We start from the raw sequence: 25,970 nt of genomic DNA on the forward strand, positions 1-25,970 counted from the left end.
TCAGGAGGAATGCTGCTGGAGCTAACAGTTATGCTAGATTTAAGCTGACTCCTGAGCAGTACCCTAAGCATGTCTATAGCTGTTCAATGAGTATGTTTAAAGTTAATAATGTGTTTAGCAGCTTTCTGAAGCAAAGGCTAAATCTTTCTATTCTCCAAGTATTTTTAAGGCCTCATCCAAAATGGAAGTTCTTTAATTATGGATTGAGTAGCCTCGCAATCACATTGACCCTCTCCCACAGCACTTTTAACTCCGTCCCTGCACTTGTAGTGTCTCTGTATCCTTCCCAGGACACCTGTTGCTACTTCCACCTTTTAATGCCTCTTTTTTATGTTTTTATTTTTTCAGGACCTTCTTGTTCATCTGTGCAGGCCACCTGCTGCCTTTCCTCGATTTCTTGTTCATCAGGATGAACCGTTCTTGAACTTGAAGAAGGCGATCCTTGGAAATCAGACATCTCTCCTGGCCCCCTCTTCTCTCTGGGACAGTGTCCCATGGGATTATTCCAAGCAGTGCAAGTCTGATCAGTGGAATCTTCTGCTGGTATGAATTAGGGTATTACATTTCATTTAAGAGAGAAGTGGAAGTAGATTCTAGTCCAGTGAATGGCAAAACCTTTTGCTGATTGCATTATGTCCATGATGCCTTTTAAATTCTCTGTATCACTATTGTGGCCTTTTTTTCTATGAACTTTACCAGGAATGCTAGCATCAAAAAGATGCGAAAAGAAGAAGTGTATATAGAATAACCTGGTGAACAAAAGAGAGTATGGATATGTGAATTACCACATGTATAAGTTGAAGAAGAAATGATATATGCTTATCTGTCTTGCATCTAGTTATTTCTATAGCTGAAAAAGAATGATGTGTCTCACATTTAGGCTCATGCTAAATTTCACATAAGTGAGATTAAATGACATTATTTCCACACAGATTATAAAAGATAAAAAAAGAATGTAGATACCGAACTGAGGCATGACCAAGTATTTTTATACCATTCCAGGCAAAATTGGATCTAATGACCTGAACACGTAAGCAAATTATGTGGGTATAACACATCATAGGACATCGGTTGCTCTGTATTAATTACTCATGTGTGTATCCAGCTATAAATGCGATGCAGGTTTCTCTTCAGAGATGCAGAGTACTTGGAACAAGTTTGAAGCCTTAAGCATTTCACAACAGATAAATAATGCAACCCCGTGCAGCACTCCTGATTGCTTGCCTTAAAACTGTTCTTAAATGTATCTCAAATATCCAAAAATACTCTTTTAAAATCTGTAACAACGGAGCCTGAACAAGCAATAGTTGTTATCCTTAATACTATATTGTTCACAGTCACTGTTTTTCCACTGGATGTCTATCTTAAGACAGTTTCTTCTAGCCAAGTTTCCTGAGCATGCTTATGAAAACACCACATGTGGTAAGTGTCAAAACTTTTTAAAATGACCATATAGTGCATCTACTGTTTCCTCTTTATCCACTAAATTTGCTATCTTGTCAGAGAAGGAAATCATATTGCTTCAACATAATTTGCTCCTGATAATTCTATGATGGGTATTTTTACCATCTTATTATCCTCTATGTGTTGATAAATTGATTGTTTAATAATTTGTTCTAGTACATTTCCAGGAATTAAAGCTGGGCTGACCTGATAATTTTCCGGGTCCTCCTCCTCTTAAAAATTGATGTAATGCCTGCCCATGACCACTGTTTTTTTACCTTGTGTGACCTCCATAAGTTCTGAAAACATTCACTAACATTGCATGCACAGATTCAGCTAGTCCTTTAAACACTCCAGGGAGAGTCTCATCATACTATTTCCATTGAATTCACTTATTCAAATACTGGTTAGTCAACTCTTTCATTCCATACCCTCTGGTTAAAATTGATTTTCTTAAATAGCTGGTCAACTAACCTTTTTTGCTAAATCAAAAGAAGCCTTTTCTGTATCATCTACTGTTTGCTTTCCTTTCCTGCTAAGTAACAGCAGTATAAAAAAACAGAGGAAGTTACCCTAATAATGATCCTTTTGTTGCCTTTTATACTGTTATGTGCCTTAGCCTTTCTGACGTCGTGTTAGATGACTCTCCCGTTCTTTTGTACTCACTTCCAGTCATGGGGTTTTGCTTCCACATTTCGTACAATTCCTTTGCACTCTTCAGGATGTTAAAGAAATTTGATGCTGCCATATTATTTCTTTATTTTACTACTTCTGCTTCCAGAGAATTTTCTGCTCTACCAGAAGCATAGTCAATGCAAAATTTTCTGTACTACTTTGGTCACTAAAATTTCTTTCCAAGAGATCCTACTTACCAGTTCTCTGAGCTCATTGAAGTCTGTCCTTTCTGAAATCCATTATCCTATTTCTGCTGCTCTCAGTGCTCCCTTTTCACAGAGAATATTTTGTGATAACTAAATTTTAACCCATGCCTCATTAGTCAAAATCAAATCTAAAGTAATCACTTCTCTCTTAACTTTCTCCATCTTGTGGGTTGACCCTGGCTGGCAGCTAAGCACCCACACAGTCACAATCTCACTCCCCTACCATTGTCGCCCATGAGGATGAAGGAGAGAATAGGAAGAACAAACATGCAAAACCCTCATGTGTTGAGATGTCATATAGTAAAGGAAGGAAGGAGGGGAAAAAACAAGTGATGCAAAGGCATCACTTTCCACCTCCCACAAGCAGCCCAGCAGTCTCCAAGCAACAGCTACTTTGGAAGGAAAAAACTTCCCAGTTGTTATTTCTGAGCATGATATTATATGATAAAGAATATCCCTTTGGCCAGTTTGGGTCAGCTGTCTCAGCTGTATTGCCCATCCCCAAGCTATTCATTGGGAAGGCAGAATAGGAAAAAGAGGAAGCCTTCAGGCTGTGTGAAGAGTGTTCAGCAACAGCCAAAACATTGGTGTGTTTTAGTAAAATCCAAAACACAGCGCCATATGGGATCCTATGAAGAAAGTTAACTCCATCCTAGCCAGACCTAGTACAATGCTTTGAAATACGTAAATATTCTCAACATCATCAGGAACTTTATAAGCCATTGATCTCCTCACGTATTAATATGCTAACAGATACTGAGATAATTAAAGTTCTCCATTACCATCAGATGAAGGCTTCTGTTGCTCAAAAAAGCTTCTTGTAATTTTCTAGAGAAATAGCCTGTACTAGATCTATAAAAGGACACAATCTAAGACCTTTTTTCTCTTAAAGTTCCCTCAGAACTTTCCACAGGTCTCTCTCTTATCCCTGTCTTGTCTGTGGAACAAGTATTTATGAGAAATCGTTCAGAAGCTCAGTGATAGGAGTGCACGCAAATGTCAGAAACCACAGGACATCTTCAAAAATCTTTTGAAATATTGACATGAGGACACAGTAGACCATGGCTGCCAGTAACACCTACAAAGTTTAACAGTTTGCAGTTGAGAGTTATGATAAAACAGGGGTTCTCTTCTCTAAAAATAATATTCCTATCACTTCAGCTAAGGGCAACTATATGATAAAACATCACATTACTATTATGAAGCACACAAGCTCAAATTTAAAATGTTCTTGCCTGTCTCATTCTGAGATTCCACCCTCAAATGTCTGTCTGAAACTTTCAGACCAGACCAGGCTTGAAAAAGTCCTGCTCAAGTGTCTCTGATTTCAGCACTGAGCTGTTGTTCTTAGAGCCAGTCTATCTGCATTTCAGCCACAGTAGAAATCAGCCCTAACTCCTTTCATGGATCTGGAGCATAAATTCTGTAGCACTTTTATGAGAAGTGAGGTTTATTGAGCAGAAATGCATGTGTGCATGTCTGTCTGTCAATCCCCCTAACAATCTGAAATGCTTCACTAACCTTCATTGATTTTGGAAAAAAAAAAAAAAAAAAAAAAAAAGAAAGGAATTTCTTCAGGTTTGTACAAGCTGTATGAAAAAAGGCACCTGGGAATAGGAGAAAGGCACTATCAATGCCCTAGTGCACACCTGAGGAAGAAGTACAGTCTTGTTAGAAGTTGGTTCTCACCCATGACACAAATCAACCAGACATCAATTCTGTTACTCTGAATTATTAGTTATTTCACTGAACCCTGCAAATAAAAAAGTCCCAAGAATGAGGCCATAGCCAAGCAATGAAGCATAAGGATTAAAAATTGAAATAGCACTCAATTTAAAAAAAAACCCAAAAAAACCCATGAAAAAATTATTGATTGTAGTATTCTAAGTGGAGAGATTAATAAACACTTCACAAATCACCACAACAGTCTTTTTGTCAGTAGCTTTAGTAAATAGCAGCTTTATAATTTTATTGTGTACTTCATTATAATTTTGTTAAACATTACACTTTTATATGGGCCCAAAGTCTGCTTGTCTTCTCCCGCACTTCCATTTTCACTCCAGAAAAAGAAAAAAGGAGGTATGGAGGGAAAATTGAACTACCAGTGCATAAGCAAATAAAATAAAAATCTTTATAATGCAACACATATTTAAATTCAAAGCTTGAATTCCAGACTGAGCACTTGTGTGGGGTCTTAGAGAACCTAATGTTCACCAAGCACAACCGCAGTTGCTTTAGCATCCCTGGAACGTAACCTGTGCTAGGTGATTGTGCTCTGCTATTTTATCCTAAAGGACTGTCACTGTCAAACACCTTTTCAAATAGCTTTTCAGTATAGCAAGACTCTATGTGTAATACCTCTTACAGTTTAAAGCTGCAGTCCTTTCCTTTGCATTGTTCTTCCATTGGCAAATAACATCTGTGATGTGAATACCGAGAAAGCAGAGACCAGCTTTTTGGCCTCAATAAAACATAAAGTATTTTCACTAAGAAATAAAATTCTGCTCTGACTGATTACTTTTATCTATTCTCCTGAATGCCTGTATTATCATTTAAATATCCTAAAAGTATTTTATTTTTTTTACTACAAACAACAACTCTCTTGTTTTTCTCCAGGTAAAAGAGGGGCATTATCTGCATATTGTGATCATTGCATCTAAGCATCAGCCATTAATTTTGTTTGCTGGGCTTGCTCCTAGTTGGCATAAATTAGCTTTTTAAGACAGGCATCATATGGACAGCCTTTATCTCTGGAAGTTAGAACATTTTGCTCTGGAGTAAGACAACAGATATAGGTAGTGTCAGACAGACACTACAATACTGTCTCTCTTACATTCAAAACCTTTCAGCATGTACAGGAGCTTGATTATATCCCATACAAACATCAAAGAGTGAATGGGAAAAAAATTCCTTTGTCTCATTCATGGGCTACACAGTGACATTGGTAGATACATTTCAAGTTACCATAATTTTTCTAATAAAAATTGAATTGTAGTAAGTTAAGATGAAATCTCACTTACCTGTAAAGTGCTGAAAGTGGTCGCTTGTTGCCAGGTTTTGGTCTGTATGGTTTTGGTTCTCCTGCCATGTTGATATCTGAAAGCGAACATTTGATATTAGTAAGCCAAATGTCTGGAAGTTAGAATGGGTTTACAAAAGCACCTTCAAGGCACCTTCAAGACACTGAAAATGAGTAACAGACAGTGAAAACGGACAGCATACCTAAAACGCCTATCTGGTTTTTACCACTTCTGAATTGATGCCATAAAAATTTCATAAAAATTCTTACTGTAATGCATGAGGATTTTAGGCAAAATGTCAGTTATTGATAACTGACATTTTTTAACCATACATGAGTATGTTTAAACTCAGGAAGCTGAAGCCAATAATGTATTTCTAGTACAGAAGGAGACTTGAATGGCAACTTAGATGTAGAGACAAACTCTGATCATAAGTCAAGTTCTGTTGTGGAGAGATATAATGGTTCTGAAGAGTTCTCATTTAGAATCTGGAGAAATGTGCACTGATCTTTAACCGCCGCTTCACTATCCACTCAAAAAGAGAGTTTTCAAAAGCAAATGAGAGTATCTATTTCCCACCTCAAATACCCCTTTTTTTTTCTTTTTTTTTTTTAATTTGGTTCTGAGTATAAAACCACACTGGCTTTAAAATTGTATGGAGAAAGAGAAAATCTGGTTTTGTACATATTATATGTTAGGCAGGCACTTATAAATCTCAACAACACCGGAAATTTTGTGCACACTTTTAAAAAGTTCACTTACATTATGGTTGTATGTTTATCCTTGAAATTTAAAAATATGTGAAGCTTATATTGACATTAGTCGTGCTGGTTTTCAAATTACTGTCTTCTGTTGACTCATGCTCAAAGACATATCAGGAAATACATGTCCACCATTTTGATTACGTGTAACAGTTACCCATGGAGAAAGAAGCACAGACCCTTCCGTGGAAAATACCTTGCTCGAGCTTAGGAAGTTGTCTATAATAAACACAAAGCTATATTAAAAAGCTCCCCTCCTCTGACTAGATGTTGCAAAGTCGACATTACAAAAAATCACATGGATGAAGTAAAACTTCTCGTTAGGAAACAAATTCCCTGCCATCTGAGTGATGCTGCAGCTAAATCTCTCCTCACTTTCACTAATATCCAAAAGAGCAACATTCAACAAAATCATCAGTTATTTCAGTGTAAAATTGCTATGACAGAACAACGTGTTCCATTTACTGTAGCATCACCTGGTGATCAAGACTTTCAAGGAAGCACATGTTCTTGGTAAAGTCTATGTTTAACCTGAAATTGGGTGTAGTGGAGGGAAGAGAAGTAGAAAGCTGATGTGTAGAATGAGGAAGCATCACTGTCCGGCGCAATGATGCTGTGGTGGGTTGACCCTGGCTGGGGGCCAGGTGCCCACCAGAGCCGCTCTATCACTCGCCTCCTCAGCAAGGCAGGGAGGGGAGAAAGGAAGATGGAGAAAAAAAACAATCCCAAACTCGTGGGTCGAGATAAAGGCAGTTTAATGTAGCTAAAGCAAAAAGCCGCGCGCGGAAGCAAAGCAAAAAGCAAAGATTATTCTCTACTTCCCATCAGCAGGCGATGTCCGGCCACTTCCTGGGAAGTAGGGCTTCAGTAAGTGTGTCCCTTACCCCGGAAGACAAACATTGTAAAAAAAAAAAAAACAACGAATGCCCCCGCCCTGTTCCTCCCCCTGGTCTCAGTTTCTTACTGCTGAGCATGACATCATATGGTATGGAATATCCCTTTGGTCAGTTTGGGTCAGCTGTCCTAGCTGTGTCCCCTCCCAAGATCTTGCCCACCCCCAGCCTGCTGCTGGGGAAAAAGAAATGTTGGAAAGCCTTGATGTGTGCTGGCACTGCTCAGTAGTAGCCAAAACACTGGTGTGTTATCAACAGTTTGCTAGCTACCAATACACAGCACAGCACTATGAGGGCTGCTGTGGGGAGAATTAACTCCATCTCAGCCAGACCCAATACAGATGCTAAAGGCCCAGACATTTTTATTTAAGCTATTCTTGACCTCAGAAACTGCAGCAAAGGCTTGAGACTTACTGAATGGATACTTCTATTTCACACAAAGTGGAAAACTTAATCCATCTGACTTTTTCTAACAATCAGAAACATTGACAATGTGTGTCCCTCAGATTTTTTTACAGAAAAAGATTTTCCACTGGAAATTTCATGCTTCAGACTTTCAAAAGAATTTAAAAATATTTTCCATTTAAATTTGATATTTTCAGCTAAACCAACATTTATTTAAAATTATAAAAGGTCCTGAAATGATTTTTTTTTTTTTTTTTTTAGAAATATTTCATATAAAATATACTTTTTGGTAAGATTTTCTCTACATAAAGCATTTTGGAATTAAATCTGATTGTAGTTCCTTTTGTAGGAGCTGTATTACTGTTAAATCATAGTTTTCCATACAATATTAAATTTCTTGTTTTACTTATCTTTCTGAGTTTGGATGAATATCGGAGACAGTTTTCACACCTCCTTGAAATGCTTTCCTGTCCTTAATTTTAAGCAAGTGCTTTATTAAATATATATTAATATTCCTCTTCCATGGTTGTTAAAAATTCAGCTATGATTCCCTTATTTAAAGAAATATAAATTCTACTAATGTTGACCCAACAAAGTAAACATCAAGCATTTCTGAAAGCCACTGAGGAATTTTGATTGCTGTGCTGTATTTCCATTGGCTCCTGAATTGGAACAAAATTTTTATCCTGTGACCTTTACGATAATTAGACCTTTCCACACTATTTTAATATGTCAGCTTTAAGGTCATTGAATGTATTGACTTTCACCATCTTCTACTACAACTAGGTCAGATTTTAGGAAAAAAACCATAGAATTATAATCTGTTCTTGGGAAACACCTGAAGCTGTGGGATTCATCTTCACATATTTTTCATGTCTCTCATCTAATTCTCTGTCAGAGCTACAGCCCAGATCACTATTCTGAAACGTATGAACATTAAAGGACTTTAAAAAAAATTTTCACATCCTTCCAGGACAGATCAATACTTTCTTGATGATTATTCTTGTAGACCTACATTTGCAGCTCTACAGCACCCACTTTTAACAAAGATGAGTAGTGTGGAAAACTAAGGGCTGTTTGTTATGTGTTCCCTTTATTTTAATCAAATACTGTCAGAAAGGTAATGCTGTAGGAAAACACAGCTGTAAAGCTGTTCAGAATCAGTTAAGAGTTCCTTGCACTTAAATAAATCTCTAAATGTACTAGCAGAAAACAGTGAACTATGTTATACAGACAGTAATAGCCAGAATTTCTCTATAACACAGGAAATAGTTCATAGAAAGCTGTGCACATGGGGCTTTTCTGTTAATATGAAAGTGATTGAATAGCTCTGCAACTCCCTAAGCACCTTGTAGTAAGTTAAGAATGGATGTAGGAAATGGTTTGAAAAGTTAGAACAGATTTTCACCCCATTATTTTTCAGCACTATCTACTCCAACTTCAATTTTCTAACTAAGATTAGAACTGAACTTGTCAACATTTCACAGGATAGATTATTTCTAGCCCAACTGGAAATCTTGTGAGATAACTTGTTCTCTTGCTTCATCCATCATTAGTTTCACAGCAGACATTTACATCTACTAGGTCATAAACTGTGTGTCAAATAAATTTGTTGGCTGCAGCACAGAGATTTACCTGCACTAATAATTCCACCCCAAGGAATACAGAGAGGTATCACTCCTTATTCTCTAAAATTAGCAACTGCACTTGTACATTAATATGAACCAGACAACTTGACAAAGGACAAAGACATTCACATTTCTTCTATGTGGGAATGGAGCAGCCCAGGGAATCTCACATTATTTTCTCTGATCATATACTGTAAATGTTCAGTTAGACATCAACATTAAGATAAATTCAGCATTGGAATTCAAAATATTAAGGAATCACTATGCAGACAACATCATATTGTAATGCAGCAGCTGCTCTCTCTGTGCTTTCAGAATCAAATAAGGCTACTTTCTTTATTAAAAGAAATGCATCTTCACTTCTATCTATTCCTGTTAGCACAGCAGAGGTTACTTAAGGTATGAGATCTAGAATTCATTCAAAGTTGTGTGTCATCAGTAGAATATATCTAATTTAGAACAAGGCTTTTTTTTTTTCTAATTATACTGAAAAGCACCTAGCAATGAGAAAAAAGTGACTTAAAAAAAAGAATATGCAAACCATTTAAAGAGGGCAGTCTTTGTATACTGTGGCTACGTGAATTTGTCTGAAAGAGTAACTCAACACAGCATGATCTACCTTTCTCCTATCAGTGTTTCCTACCACTGCCTGCCTACCTCCTCTAGGCAGTATAGCAATGACCAAGGAGACTCTGGTGCATGAACCTCCCATTTTGGAGAAGCTGTACCAGAAAGCCTTGAACCTTGTTCATAGGTTTACTGCCAAAGCAATCTGAGAATCTGGTCCTGAAGATAACAGATGCTTTTAAACAACCTTCATAAGTGTACGCAATTATACCTAATGAGTATTCATATCCTAGAGGTGTTTCAGTACTTCTTGGTATACCTGCCCTTCAGATTCTTTAAAAAGTTTTATTGAAAAAAAACAAAACAAAACAAACCCAAAACCAATCAACCAGTTTGGTTCACAAAATAAAATACCATCAGCTAGAAGCTTCAATAGGCACTAGCTCAACCCATGAAAACTGGGACTTCGAGGCTTTCTGATGCAAATCCAGGACGGGTGTCTCAGGCTACATCTGTTCTCTGAAATTAAATAGTGCCCTTCCCAGACACTAGTTCTCAGTTATTTCTTGTATTAAATTGTTAGAGTGGTTCCTGAATTGACTTTTAGCCCCAGTTAACAAGTATGCAATTTCTAGACACAGTTAGAGAATTGACATGAACTGGGGACCATTGCGAACTAGCATTTTAGTTGTGGCCACTTTGCTTTGCAGGTTAAGATCTGGTAAAAGAGAATGGTTCCAGGTACCTATAATTCAGTATTACTGATGTGGCCTCTGAGTGTGGGGTCCCTGTCAGAAAGACTGAGAACCAAGACCTGGAGCTAAAAAAACCTCTAAGGGCCTCTAGGTCAACAGCTAATTTTCTAAGATATGTTTTATCAAATGTTATTCCACCCATTCTTATGAACAGTAGCAGGAACTGAGACATTTCTTCAAAAATCCTACAGTTGCTGGACTTAAAATTTTGGATTAAAAAGGGTGTCATTCTGTACTTCCAGACTAGCTCTGCTTTAGACCAATCTTCAATGGAAGAAATGGTAATTAAAATTAACATACAGAGAAAGAATTCACACAATGAATGTGCAATTTATATCCAGACAGAGATATGGATACAGGGAGATTAGGATGCATTTTCTCCTTTTTCAGATGACCCAAAGCATATGGGACAGGAGAGGAAGACCAAGAGGTAGATGCAATTTCGAGAAAGCTTCTAGGCATGTAATTTATAGCATAAGTGGACACCAGCAAAGCTAAAGCTAATCTATCTTTCTTTTATACTCTTCCATCTACCAGCCTTATAAATCTCCCTGCTGTGTATTAAAGGAATTTTAATTAAGTCATACGGCATTTTTTACATCATAGACTTCCTTTTTTCTTTATATGTTACATTAATCACATGGCACCTCCTCCCCTTTCCCCTTCTCAAGCGCTGAAATTTGAAAAAAGTGGAGAGGAAAGGACAGTCCTCAGTTCTGTTCAATTCTGGGCGCAAATTGCACAGCTATAAAGAAGAAACTTCCCAGAAAATTGAACACAAACTCAAATTAACTTTCAAGGCTAGTAAAATATTAAATGAAGGTCTGGGTCACACATTTTCCTTTTCCATAATGGTATTAAAAATAATTTGCTTGTGGGGCTCTCAGCTGCATTTGGATTTTCTCTTAGCATTGAAGTAATTGGAAGTCTTTTTTTGTACAAAGATGACAGCTATTGTTAATGCTTCGTACAGAAAGAGACGCTAGTTGAATAGTCTATGAAATTGCTTTGTTCAACCATCTCTTCTTTCATTAAATACTGCTAAAATGAAATGAGGCTATAGGATTATATAAGCTATCGTTCTTAACACCATTCAGCAGCAGAAGTGCGAGGCGTTGTCTTGCTGGAGTCTCTTTCTGTTCCCTAGGGAACTGGGTTGGTGTGTGGAGAGGTGACAGCTAAAAGGGGAAATCCTGTCCTGTCTATACACCCCTCACAAACCGTTCCTTCAGGGTCCTGGAGGTCTCTCCCTTAGCAGCTGAACGGATGCTGATGTGCTTCATAGCTGACGTGCATTAGCCTGCCTTGGTTTTTGTCTGCTTGCTGCCATCCCTGCATCTCCTGCCCCAAGAAAGAGCATAGTCACTGGGCAGACCTTCCTGATTCCTTTGGGTGCGTGACCACCAGTGGTCCTTGGCCTGCCCTTCCTACCTGGGAAGGGGACAATGCTAATTTTGTGGCCTCTTGAAGATTGCTCATGGATTCTGCTGAGATTGCAGAGGCTGTGGCCCAGACCTCCCAAACTGCTTCTCTGCTGGCACTCCTCCCCTTCAGCACCAGACTTGTGGGTTCCTCTAACAGGAAAATTCACATCGTTATTTTGCAATAGAGATTCAGGCTCAGCTACATGGGACTATGTGGCCACAGTTGCTTACTGCAAACCAGCCGTAACAGCTGCAGGAGTTTGGTTGTCAACTGTGTAAACCCCTAGTTCAGTTTGTGCCATAGCAGCTGTGAAGCTGGCTGTCATGAGAACTTCACCCCACCAGAGCCAAACTATAGATGCAGGCAAGTGTATTCTTCCTGTAAGAAGATCCTTTTAATTTAATCAAATTGTCAACTGCTCTGTTTCCCAACCAGAGAACAAGATTTCTACATGGCAAGTACTGTTTAACACATGGACTGGCTTATTCTGCTCATGCAGATTAACATTGCCATGAGGATACGGGAAATGAATGGAAAAGTACATCAGGTATTTTCTGCTGCCTTCAGGAAAAGAAGACAACTGCTTTAATATAAGTTTAGCTAGACAAAAAAACCCAACACAACGAAATGTTCAAGCAGGGACTTTCATATGATCCCAGTCCCTGGCTGTACTGTACTTTCTCATTGCTGCTATTAATGGGAAACAGAACTGGTCCTTGAGTTACAGCTTTTTCCAGACAGTGAGGTTTGCAAGGAGCACATTTCATTCTTTGCCTTCTCTTGATCACAATAAAGATGCTGTTTACAAAAAGAAAATAGAGCACCCATCTTCTTTCAGATCAAGCACAGTCATTACAGGGCAGCAGTCAACAAACTCTTTGCTGCTTTTCTACGATAACAATAGATAGTTATTACCATGAGACTCAGACAAAGCTTAATGTTGACTAGATGTCTGAGTTTCTCAGCGTTGCAATTAGCCTCAAGCAGCAACATTAAATTGTGTAGTGGGGATACAGTACGAAAGTCCCTCATCTACCTCTTCAAGATTTCAATATGATTTATTCCAGGGAACATGCCCTGAACCTCAGTAATTTTCAACTCTTCCTCAAAATACTTTTTTTTTTTTTCTCTCTCTTCTAATACTTGGCTACTTTCTCTGCCCCACAGCTGTTTATCTAACTCTCCTACTAATCTTACCTTTATGCTCCAAGCAATAGTTTTTCATAACAATTGAAATCTGTAGTATACAAAAGAGTTCACCACCCCCATTGCCCCAATCCCTTTGTCTTTCTCACTGTTCTTCCTGCAGATGGTCAACTTTATTAATGCAAACATGAACAACAAAAAGTTTTTCTCCTAAAATAACCATCACAATAACAATATTTTGCCCCAAATTGCCAACATTCTTTTATCTGCATTTGTAAACCATATTTCTCAGACATTCCAACAAAATTTGTTACATTTGAAGTGCATTTCTTCATAATTTTGAAAAGCGAATCTTCCCAAGGCTTTCTGGGTGGTGCAAGCATAATGGTTTCCACAGAAATGCTTTCCAATGCACAGCTCATTCTGCACGTTGCAGCAGCACTGGGGTCTGGCCTGGTTTGGGCAGGAGGGCCCAGCAGCCCCAGGGGCATGGCGTAGATATAGCAGGGGATGGTGTGGGGCAGAGGATGGGGATGGGCACCTTCAAGGTGTTGTTAGGTGGGAGGGCAAAGTGTGTCTTTCTGAAAGGTTGGCTGCTGTACTGGCTTGTGCCCCTGGGGTTTGTTGGCGTAACAGTCATCACTGAAGGGTAGGTACATTTTTGATATCCTGAACTTTACCATCAAAACTTTCAAGGGTAGGTCTGACCTTGAGGGTATTCCCACAGGCTAGAGGCTTTCATCCAGGCTGACAACAGATCAAAGAGGAATCACGCTGTGGATTTCACCTAGTCGTGAAAAATTATATCCACAGATCATAGGAGGCTGGCGGGGAGAGACAGGAATGGACCTCTGCAACCCCAAGTGCACTTCCACCACTTTCCACTACCATTCCTGTCCAAAACACACCTGATTTTTCCTCATACTTTGTCCTGAAATCCATCCTCTACTCTTCACTGTTGTTCGTTACTCCGCTCTCATGAGACCCCACCTGGAGTACTGTATTCAGCTCTGGGCCCCCAACATAAGAAGGACATGGACCTGTTGGAGCGAATCCAGAGGAGGGCCACGAAGATGATTAGAGTGTAATTCTCCTTTCTATATTCCCTCTTTCTGCCCATGATCTTCATGTTCCAGGTTTAGCTAGATTAGGAGATCTATAGAGGATGTTCTTTTCAAGCTCCAAATACACTTTGAAATTGGATAGCACATGTCTTATAGCATTTCCCTTGAGATACAGTAATTTTTTCAGTCCCAACTTTATGAAAATTTGTGTCCCAAATTATAGACTCAAACAGTCATAAAATGGTTTGGGTTGGAAAGGACCTTTAAAAATCATGTAGTCTAACCCCTTCTGTCATGGGCAAGAACATCTTTCACTAGATCAGGTTGCTCAAAGTCCTGTCCAACCTGACTGTGAACATGACCAATGGTGGGGCATCAACAGCTTCTCTGGGCAACCTAGTCCAGTGTCTCACAACCCTCATTGCAAAAAATTTCTTCCTTGTATCTAATATATCACATATTAGGCTTCTGAAAAGTTTTCTTTGTAACACAACCGTTGTAAAACATATGATGGACAGCTACAGAATTAGCTCATGTTTTCATGTAAAAACTTTAAATATGCCCTTAATGCTATCACAGTTTTAATATAAAAAAATAATATAGCAGTAATATAAAGGAAAATGCCCTGTGACACTCACTAACTTAAAGTCTGCCATTTTTATTAACAGGTCAAGGTTGGGTTGAATAAAATGACAGTGAAAGTAGAGATAATGGCACTGAAATTTGACACATGGGAGGAAACGTTATTGTAGAGCTGATTTACAAACAAATGGTATGCCAAATCCAATATTTCTGTATTAGCAATAATTAGGTTCTAGCCATGTACTAACTCTCTTTCATTGCCAGTGCATGAAGTTCCCCAGTGGATTCAATTTGACAACCAAACTACAATGGCATAGAAGCCTATTGCAAAAGCAGGACATATAATAATTGGAAATACTGGCAAGCTTCAAAATGAACAATATGCAGTGTTGTTTTATTCAGGTCTTTTTGGCATTTTTTCAAGGAAAATATAAAAAGAGTTGATAGGAATAGAGAAAATGCAATATCTTCTCAGACTGATGGTTTATATACTGCAGTTTTCTGCCCCCAGCTGCCCCAGATGCTTTGGAAGGAGACACAAGAACCTCAAACTAGTTAGAAACAAGATTATTTGCCCTCCATTCTCTTATCACCTCAGCATGATTCTCCTCCAAAAATGCTAAGTAGTTTAGGATTACTTTAAGTCCTCAAGCATGATGCTTTATCTTTCCTCCTATACTGACTTTTTTAGTACCTAACTGGTACTAACTGGAACTGGAAATCACTACAACTTCAAATAGCCTTGCTAACTACATAAATGTCCAATTACTCTGTTATTCTTACTAATATATCACATTGGTGTATTTTTTTAACAAAAAATGTGTTTCTCAATAAGAAGTGAACTCTGATTTGGCCTTATAATCCCCCACCCTTCATCCCCTCAAACCCTTTTTCAACCACTGTTGATTTTACCCATCAGTAATAACCAAAATCATAGAAGTAACGTCAGAAACCCCTTCTCTAAACAGCATCCTTCTCTCTGCAATTTATTGGACTTTTGTTTTTTACTTCTGTAGATTTATGTTTGGTCCTGCATGCAGGTATACTTTATGTGCTGCTTTAGAGGTTCTCTCACAAGTGGTTTAAGGTATAGTACGTATTATTAATGACATTATTTTGCATATATTATGAATCAATAACAGGAAACATTGTAATAGATTAGTAAAAAGCATATTAGGAAATAAAGTAATTATTCTGAAACTCATTAAATTGAGTCTGAATATCAAAGGTACTACCAAAAAGATGATATGGCATATTCTAGTTTAATTTTTAAAAAGTAAAAGTATAAATTACCATGCATATTAATACACAGTGCTAGTGAAGCTTTCAAATTGGGCAGTCACCACCCTTTTACATTAACTGGATCCACATTCTTCTATGCTTCCCAGTAATATTTTCTGTCTAAATTGGCTTTGCCATACAAAAGAATAGATCTCTATTACCCACAAAGAAAATATTTCATTTTGACTTAGAGACCGTAGGAACCAAGAACTCCTCCACCTGAGTTAATTCTTTTCCCCAGAAATCTGTAGAACCATGAGATTTCCAATTTATTTCTTCAGAATGTGATTATTTTGAGCAAACCACACATAAACACACAGCACAAATGTTTATAAAAAAGCTTTAGAAACTAATCTCTACTGCAGTTGGCATAACAAATATATAGAGCTAGACAAGACAATAAACATCCATTGGACATTCTCTTTCTTGAAGGCTTTTTGCGTTTATATCAGAATCCTGTAAGGAGTCCAGAATCTTTATTTTTCTGTCAACTCTCATTGGAAGCCATAGTGTTTGTTCTGCAACTTGGTCCTGAAGTTAAAATAGACACAACCCCCACCCCACACTCCCAAGATTAAAATTTTCTCCCAGGTTGCTAACCCCTGCCCAAGGTTCCTGCATTTTCCTTTTCCCTCATATATTTGTACATGTATGCTTGTGTGTGAAAATATTCACTATAGAAGCATGTATTTTCAACTGGAACAATTTTTGTTAAGTTTTGCGATTCATCTTTATCATATAGTTTCTGAAAATAGAAGGTTGCAAAGGAACACTGAAGCATATTGAATTCCTGAGCCTGGAGTTAAATTATTGCTGTTGAAGTGGATGCTGGAGTCAATTGCTTTAATATAGCAAAAAACCCCCATTCCTTAGTCTCAGAAATGTCATATCTGAAATTGTTATCTATCATTATTGCTAAGGGAAGACTGGTGCTGTAGACCTATCTTAAACCGCAGTACCCGCAGCTTTTACAGCTTTTAAACTGTTAGATTTTTTTTTTATTTTATTTTTTTTTTTTTTTGTGCAATGGGAAATTCCAGTGGCTGATCAAATGAAATAGCTTTCTAAGCTCACCTGGAAACATTAATCTTCTGGACATACTGCATATACTGCTAATCTCAAGCCTGTCATTTAAAATGAGGAAGGCAGTACAAGGAAAGATGCAGGCAGACTTTTTAAAGCCTTAGCATTGTTATTTTAATTCATTTTAAGTCTAAAAGAAGATCCCTAAATCTTGCATTGCAACAAACAAAAATGGCCAGAGAAAAACACTGGGATGAATGATCCCTCTCAATAAAAACGAATGTGATTCAACAGAACATTGCTTCAGCACACTGTCTCCTAATCTTTCGCTTGCCAATGTTCAGCTCCTTATCAGACACTGCTGTTACATCACGACATATTTTTTTGCTTGAAAGCAGAGCCAGAAATACAGCTAAACCCTAAAAATATTTATGCTTGCCTGTTATACATTGGCCCAAAAGTCTACACTTCATACCTTCACTCTGCTGAACCTCAACCTTACAATGCTTTCCCATAATGCCTGATACTACTTACCAATCTTGTAAGAATTTATAATTCCATATTTAAAAATATTAGTACCTATTTTCCAAACAATTAGGCCAGAATGGAAAAGTGGGGTGGATGTAAGAAAGGAGACAACTTTGGATGAGAGTTTCAAAAGCTCTCAGTGTTAATGTAACCTTCCATTTAAATCTGTGGTAAAATGAGATTTGGGTCAGTGTTACTTTTCACTCTTCAATCATGCATTGTATAATAATCAGAAGACTTTTTTTTTTGGGGGGGGGAGGTGGGTGTTCAGGGTTTTTTTTTTTTAATTTTTGTTAACATACTGAGGTGGAGTCTAGTAAATGACAGTAAGAAGGAAGAATATTGTGGCCTTTTACATTTGCCTCTTGCTCATTCACATGGTCACTCTCAACCTGAGCTGCCTTATTTTAAGGAGAAGGAAAAAGTACATCCAGCAACAAAGCCTCCCAGGGATTCAAGATGTCATGGCCTGTAATGGACGTGTTCCAAAAGTGACAATGGGAAATTCCAGCTGATTGTGTGATGTTTGCAGCTATATTTATGGAAAAAGTGTTGTACGGAGAACAGCTTTGCGCTTGAGTGCATGTCCGATCAGTGTGCTGCGTGCATGACTGCATGGCTGTCTTAGCAGCAGCTACCCCCATTCCCAGCTCATTTTCCTCTTATACAGTGATCCACAAAGAAATGAAAATAACATTGGGAAACAATAAATTGCAGTAAATGCGTTCATTACTTCATTTTCTGCCATTCACTAGGATACTGAGTCACCACCATAATGGCTCCAGGATCAATAATGACAATTAACCCTTTTTGTGTGCACATTGTGATCTTTATTTTGGTGTTATCCCCCTTTTTTTTCACACTTTAAAGAGTTCTAAAGGCTGAGATTAATAGAAAAGACACATGAACCAGACATGGAAATGCTTCTCAGCTTCAGTTCGTATAAGTGGATGCTGGCCAAGATCAAGCATCAGTTACCCACTAGAACCCCAGTGCTCGCTTCATAGATATTCCCAAGTTCTGATATGGGAGGGATGCTCCACTATTGGATTGGATTCATATTTTCTTTCAGCAGGGTTATTCAGTTAGGTTTGTCTGGAAGTAGAGGCTGTTCTAACTGTTGTTCTGTTTGCAGTAAGTAACCCAGAAAGGTCCATCTTTGTTTTACTTACATTCAAATAATTAGTTTAATATTTGACACCTCTCCTAAATGAAAACAGCGCTTAAACCTACTGCACTTATGAGATCACAGCTCCCCAAATCCTGCTCAGATACTGAAAGTCTATAAATCCCTCTCTCCAAGATCTGCAAAATAATCATACCCACAAGTTATTACATGGAATAACTTATGTCTGGCTATACTCTCTAAATTAAAAATTGTGTGTTTTGCTTCTCTGATAGGCATTGCAGCTTTGGGAAGATTGGTAATACAGATGAGTATGAAGGACTATCGCCAAAGGAAAACAGAATCCACTTGGAGTGGCTCAGTTTTGGGTTCACCAGGTTCTTCAGGATATGCTACCTCTGGTGACACATGCTGACAAGGAAGGTCATGATGGATGGTGCACAGCACATTTTTTTTCTGCTGGGATGCCAGCCAAAACTGAAATGTTATTGCTGCCATGGCAGAACAACGAGCGAGGGCAAGCACGGTAGGGATTAGTACTGTCATAGACATAGACTTCAGCTATCAGAGAGGGATACAGCCTGTTGTATAGTAGATGGGGAACAGGAGGACAAGTGAATTAAGACCAGCCCATTAAGAACATAAATACCCCACTCAGGTCTTATCATGTTCATGAACTGGTTATGTCCTGCTTTAGTTCTGCCTTTCTCCATACCTCTGATCGCTTCACAGGCAGCTCACATACGAGTCTGTGGGTTGGCTGTGAAAAAAATTCTGGCATATGTGACAGCATATTACAGCAGTGCGGATGCAGAAATTATCTAACATGGTACAGACATCCCCTAGGACTTTAAGGACGAAACTGAGGTCTTGATTGTCACAGAGGAGTACGATGAAGTTTTATGGCGCATGCATGTAATCTTGCATTTGCAAATACCTGAATGTATTTTTCATGCATTATCAAGAGAGTTAACTGTTGGAGCATTTGCATATGAAAAGCCTCCCCCATACACAGATTGCCAGGTTCCAAATTTTTCTAATCTAGGAAAGGTTCTAGCTATCACATCTTTAGCTGAATTCAATTTTATTTAGTTCTTTTTAAACTGAGAGGAAAAGTAAAAAAAAGCAATCAGTGTACAAAAACCATAAAGCACTGGAAAAGCTACCATGTTAGAGGTGTAAATATACTTAATATACCAACATATTTTAAATATTAATATTTTAAATTTTAAATCTGCATTTAGCAAAATTTTGCAGTTTTACAGAATGCAGTATCTGCAGAATAGTATGGGAGCTTTCACTAGTCTTCGCTTTCACTGGTTCTACTAAAAGTTAAGTATGAACATTTATTCTGATATAGGATGATATTGGGAGAGAAGAATCACAGGTCTTTTGCTCATATAGTCACTTCTATAGTTCAGTCACTGGCATCCCAGCAATGAAAGAAATCTATGCAAAGGTCAAATACAAATTATATTTATGTATCCCAGAAAATACACCTTGGCACCAATATTTAAAGTTCAAATTAAGTTAGATATAGCGTGTTTTGTTTTTCTTTTTTTTTTTATAAAATAGTAAAATCTTTTATTCTACTGTTTATTAGGTATATTTATGTTTACTTACTCAATAAATTATTTGAATGGTTACTATTATATCCAGCAGCAGAAACTGTACAAGAGACCTGCAGTGTTAAATCCCTGTACTGTGAAAGGAGGCGGGAAGCTAAAGATCTGCACTTCTGTCAAACAGGCAATGAGGAAGACATAGCACTGTGAACCAGTGGGTAGAACAGGCAAAGGACTCCATTTTGGCAAGAATTCTTTCAGTCCTTAATCTAGGTATCAATTTATGTGGCAGTATTAAAAAAGAAATGACAAAACGGAACTACAGAACCAGCTGTATGTTGAGAAGAGATCAGCTTTTATTTACTTTCAAAATTCAGCTGTTTCTCCCCTTCTTTCTCTTACACACATACCTGCAAAAGTCACCCTTCATTTCCTTTCTTGTTCCCAAGAACAAGACTCGTTGTATGCCAATCATTTCTGAAAAATCGGTCTTTTCTCTTAGTGAGCTACATAAAAGCCGAACTTTCTTACAGGCAATCCATTTTGTGAAGGCTGAACACATTTGACAGGCTGCCCTGGAAATAGCTGTATCTGAGACTGTCATAAGCAAGGTTGTACTGTGCCATGAGTTTTCATATTTATTGTGCCACCTTGAAATAAATGGTGCCTTCTTCATACGCACGGGACTCCACCTTTCATACCCCACACCCATTTTGGCATGCAAACACTCAAGCCATGTGGACCTTCTGCAGCTCCATCCAGGAGGAGCCACCCATCCCCCTGGGCCCACACACACCGTTGTGCCGTCCGCTGCAGTATCACACCATGTCACAGCGGGGGACAGCACACTGGGGAAGTGTTGGCGTGTCCACAAAACGAGGAACATTTGATACAGGTTTCTCCAATGCTAATTAAGTTATTGACTTATTGATGTTGCCAGTGCATGACACAGTTCAGCAGTAAAATCAGTATTTTTGTCACAGATCAACAACAGCAGCAGCAGCAGCAGCTTCCTTTTAGTAAAATGGCCATACCTGAGTAAGAGTCCAAAACCAAGAGATGAAATGGTATGAGGTTTTAAACTATAGCAACAGAGTTATCTCTCTACAACTAGGCCGTAACTTTGTCAAAACTAAAAATACTTTTGGCAGTATCACAGTTTCTATTTGCCCCAATGGCTTCACCCACCGAGCAACCAAAATCTAAGATCTGTAATTTGTTAAGTATGCACATCTCTAAACTAGCTACTTCAATAGAGAAATTGCCAAGCCATTAAATACACAATAAAAATTGATAATATACACCATTCTATCTTTTCCTTCAGTCCTTCCTTTGTGGCTCCATGTGAAATTGGAAAAATAACTGGCAAAAAATTGAATTTTACAAATAAAATTGATTATTGTGCCCATCACTGTATGGTAGCACAGATACGATCAACATAGGTTGTTGAGTGAGAAGGACGTCTGTGGAACTGCTCCTGCTGTACATTTCTGAAACTTATGGCACTTCCCTTCACTTTTCTGGGATATGTGAAGGGTGTCATATGGCTTTATTCCTACAACCATGTCAGACCACTTGACTGTATTCATGTATCTTGTGCTTTTGGATTTAAGTTCTCCCACAGAAAAGGAGACAGAGACCAGATTTTCTTTCTTTCAGCTCTAAGTCCACTGAGAGCAAATGGATTATTGCTGCTGCTTGAATTATTTTTTTTTTTTTGATTATGATTGAAACAAGAATAGATTTCAGAAAAAAAGTTAAATCTGAAAACACATTGTAAAAAAAATGGCACAATTTGGATTAGTTTAATGAATATCAATGAGGAGTCTATCTTTTTACACATTTTCTTTCAATTGCTCATGTAGATATACTTTCTTGAAACAGAATTTTGTGCTCTCTGCCATTTTAAATAGGACACAACATAAGAGCTTGTTATCTTCTGGGAAAGTACTGAAGAAATATTCACTGCAATTAAATGCCGTTCTTTATTTGAATATCAGGACTCTTAATATATGACATATATGAGTCTTCCTGCCATTTTGAAAAAAATTAGAAACAAGATAACAACCAGAAGTCCTTGTGAACAGGAGATTAAAAATGAAAAGTAGGGAACCACTGGTTTACTCTTTCCTTTCTAATCATGAGCAGCCTGTTGCTGGCAGTAATTATTTTCCTCATTTTAACACCACTGGCTTCTAAATTCCATCCTGAACATACTTTTACTTTATCTATCTGTAAGCTTAGATAATAATTGTTAGCATGGTGACCAAGGAAAGGACAGACTCTTCCCAAATGGCACACTGAAACTAACAGAAATTACAGGTATGCATTTGAGAAATCAAGGAAATTAATACTGTAAAAGCTGAAGGGAAAATCCATTTGGCATAGGAAGCGTGGGCAGTGGAGCATGCCATTTAGTTATACTAGAAACAAAATTAGTTAGAAAGAAAAGAACTGGTTCTTCATTTATTCCTAATATCTAAAATGCTTGTACCTGTGAAATTGAAATTTAGCTAAGAGAGTTTTGCTGTTGCTTGGTTTTATCAAGTTTAGGCATTTATTCTTGTGTGAATACTTCTGCTTAAAGAAATAGTAATCAACTAAGGGAGCACTGTGTGTAGTGTTGTAAAACTGACATAGCATTAAGAATAATGTTTCTTTAACTACCAAGAAAGAGGAAAACCACCACCATATTGGTAACAAGATCTAAAAGCTGTAATAGTGATGGGAAGAGACAGAAGCAGTCAAGAGACAGAGGCAGTTCAAGTGCAAACTCATCCACCCTACTGGATGCACAAGATAATAAATGTGACAAAAAATATCCTATAAACTTTGTTCAAAAGTCCACATTTCGCTAGTCTTACATGATCTAAAATATCATCCTTCATGAACGTAAAAATGTCCTTTATGTGCTTTGCATATCTGTGGGCTTATCAAACACTTCAATAAACCAATTTGTGAGTACTGTGCTTACAATGAATACTACTTTTTACCATCTCAGCAGTGGAGGAAAGTAGTGTATCAGGAAGAAAGGAAAATACAGTGAGTCATCATATATGCTCTAGAAACTCCATAATAGCAAACAGGAAAGAGCAGTAAACAATCACAGAGGATGAGGAATGCCACAAGAACAAAGAAAGGAATAAAATATAAATATTTTTATTAATGACCTCTGGCTATATCCAACTGCTCAAGTATAGGAGCTATGAATAGCCAACACAACCTCATGCTGTGTTAAACTGGCATTTCCTGCCAACCCCCTACAAAAAATACTCAACAACATAGATATAAACCCCATGTTTCAATTTGTCAACAAGTGTTGAAGTGTGGATTTTGCAGCTCTGAGCTTAGTGATCAGTAACACAATGTACTTGACCAGTGTCACTTTTTTGTAAATGTCGCCTTTTCACACTTTGACACTGCACCCAGTCCTGTCAGTTCCACTTACATCACATCCAGGCTGCGCTCTGGGCATGTTCCTCCTGACTGCATGGATGCTCGTTGTGCTATGACTTAGCACATTTACTAGCTGATCTCCTTTTAGTATCCTGCAAGATAAAGCCAATGACATGCAAAAACCAAACATGACTTATCTTCTCATAAGAGAAATGTCACAGATTATATATTGCCCTGTAATTTTCTGACAGTAAATGAATAATTACTTCCTGTAATTTTCAACATGTTACTACTGAAGATAATAAGATTTCAAAATAGTTGCATATTTTGTTTTGTATATAACATTTAAATTATCTGGACCTAGTTTATGCTAATTTTTTCCCAAATTTTGCATGAAAAAATCTTTACATGTTAATTAATTTTCTCATGCTTAGTACCTGTCTTTTTGCATATCTCACTAGCTATGAATGTAGCAGATTTATATCCATCTCTGATTCCTATTCAATATAAACAAAAATAAAGTTAAGATGATATAGGAAAATCATGTCTCTTGTCTCTAAAAATACGTTCATCAGAGTGAACACTTACCTTCATCTATCACCAAAAAAAGTATGTAAATTTGGAATAAATAAGTGCTCTGAATGTTTTTGCAGGAAATTATTATTTCTAAAAGATTTAAGATAGAAGTAAGATCACAGAACATAAAATAGGAGGTTTTGCACAGGAAACAAGGGAAGGCCTGAGCTAATCAGTCTTCACAGGGATATTTAATGAAAGAGAGGACAACTGATCCTCTGCAGAGGACAGAGAATACTCAGATACACCTGAGGTACCTTAGATCAGCTGTAACATGGTGGTAATGTTGATACGACCTTGACTGAGAGGATGATAATTCTTTTGTCTGTTTACCATACAAAGTGATGCTGAGTGAAAAGGAAATTGGAAGAAGAAAAATTAAACAAGAAAGAGGGCATAGCACATGCAAATTCACAGACTGTGGCCTTGATAAACCTCCTGTAAAAGAGGGAATGAGGATGTGATCTTTCTTTGTAAAGGGATTATTTGCTTTGGATTAGTTATGGGATCAACTGATCTTAGCAATTTATACCACTTCTTTTATCTTAACCTGTTTTTTAATCTCTGCATCCCTGAATTCCTGCCCATAGCTATGGAATTAGGCAATTGTGTGCATATTGCCAGAAACCATACCTCTCAGGAAAGAAGGAGCCAACAGACTTGGACTGTCATATTGTCCATGTAAAAGGCTTTGACTAATAAGCTATTTCTGTAATATTTATTGCTTGCATGCTAAAGTCCACCACATTAACAGGAGCAATTAATGGCAGAGTATAAATATCAAGTTAAAAGGATCTGAACTGTCATTTATTGCTATAGCTTTAAAACACAAAATGGCTAGATACTCAGGTTAATTCAAAACTAGCTATAGTGGTGGCAGAAGTTGTAATGTAGGGAGAACTCAGCCTTTTAACCATTGTATTACACAAAGCTCTTGCTGTTGCTATTACTAATTGAGTTGCTTGAGTTTACAAAAGCCAAACATTGAAAGAAATTTGTTATGAATAATATAAGCTTGTTATGTTTACATATTAAAAATATACTGTGTATTCAAAATCCATGAGTCACTTAGAGTATTAGCTCTCCAGTACCTTTCTTCAGTACTGCCATTTGCAAAAAATATAAAAGCAAATATCTGCAATTATTTTCTTGAACTTCTTAAGAAAAAAAAATAATTAAAGAAGTAGGAAGAATTCATCATAGTTGCAACATCATGATCCTGAGAAAAAGCCAAAACCAACCAACTGTATGAAGTGTTGGCTGGGAGAAATTTGAAACCATGTGAAAATATTCTACTGATAGATTCTGCCCTCAGGAAAACTTGGGTTTGTAAATTCACTGTAACTGAAGAGGATGGCAAACAATTTGTAATGTACCAGCAATCTACCCTTCTAATGTAAATTAACCTGAAGAAAGCCAGTTAATTTCTTAGTCAAAACCAGTTACATTTAATTTCAAATTTCTAGAATGATAATTAATTAAAAATGTTGCATTTCCATTTCTCAACACAAGTTGCTATGCTAAATATCTACCTTCTGATCACAGAAATAACAATCGTATGGTACAGACAGGAAAAACCTTTTGCATAGTTTGACTCCCATGCTGGCGTCAAATTGTATGACTAATGTAACGACTGTGTTATTTCTAAGCAATTTGGATCTCTGCTGGTAGGATTAAGCAAGCCAGAAGGAGCTTCTGAGACCACCAACACAACATTGTCTAAAGGCAGAGCTCAGGGGAAAAGGAGAGCTGTGATCTGTGGGATACAGCGGAGCTGCTGTCAGCTGCCACCTGTGAACTGAGAACACCACTTCCCCCTCTCCCATTTGAGTTATGAAGTGATGCATAGGTCTTACTTTCTCATCCCTCTCCTTCATCTTCCAATCTTTAATACTTCCTAATAGT

The 25,970-nt window shown here is 37.6% G+C and overlaps 2 protein-coding genes across 14 annotated transcripts in view; one reads left to right on the forward strand and one right to left on the reverse strand.

The window, feature by feature from the left end:
• The window catches only part of RBIS (ribosomal biogenesis factor), a 424,391-nt gene that overhangs the window by 218,386 nt on the left and 180,035 nt on the right, over positions 1-25,970 (forward strand). The window lies entirely within an intron of this gene.
• RALYL (RALY RNA binding protein like) overlaps positions 1-25,970 on the reverse strand; it is a 404,493-nt gene that overhangs the window by 81,115 nt on the left and 297,408 nt on the right. For all 12 annotated transcript variants that reach the window (XM_075743808.1, XM_075743805.1, XM_075743809.1 and 9 more), the window contains one exon: positions 5,345-5,420. In XM_075743808.1, the coding sequence (XP_075599923.1) occupies positions 5,345-5,420 (76 nt within the window). The remainder of the gene's footprint in view (positions 1-5,344; positions 5,421-25,970) is intronic.

This window comes from Balearica regulorum, chromosome 2 (genome assembly GCF_011004875.1).
Source record: "Balearica regulorum gibbericeps isolate bBalReg1 chromosome 2, bBalReg1.pri, whole genome shotgun sequence".
In the NCBI taxonomy this organism is placed as follows: domain Eukaryota; kingdom Metazoa; phylum Chordata; class Aves; order Gruiformes; family Gruidae; genus Balearica; species Balearica regulorum.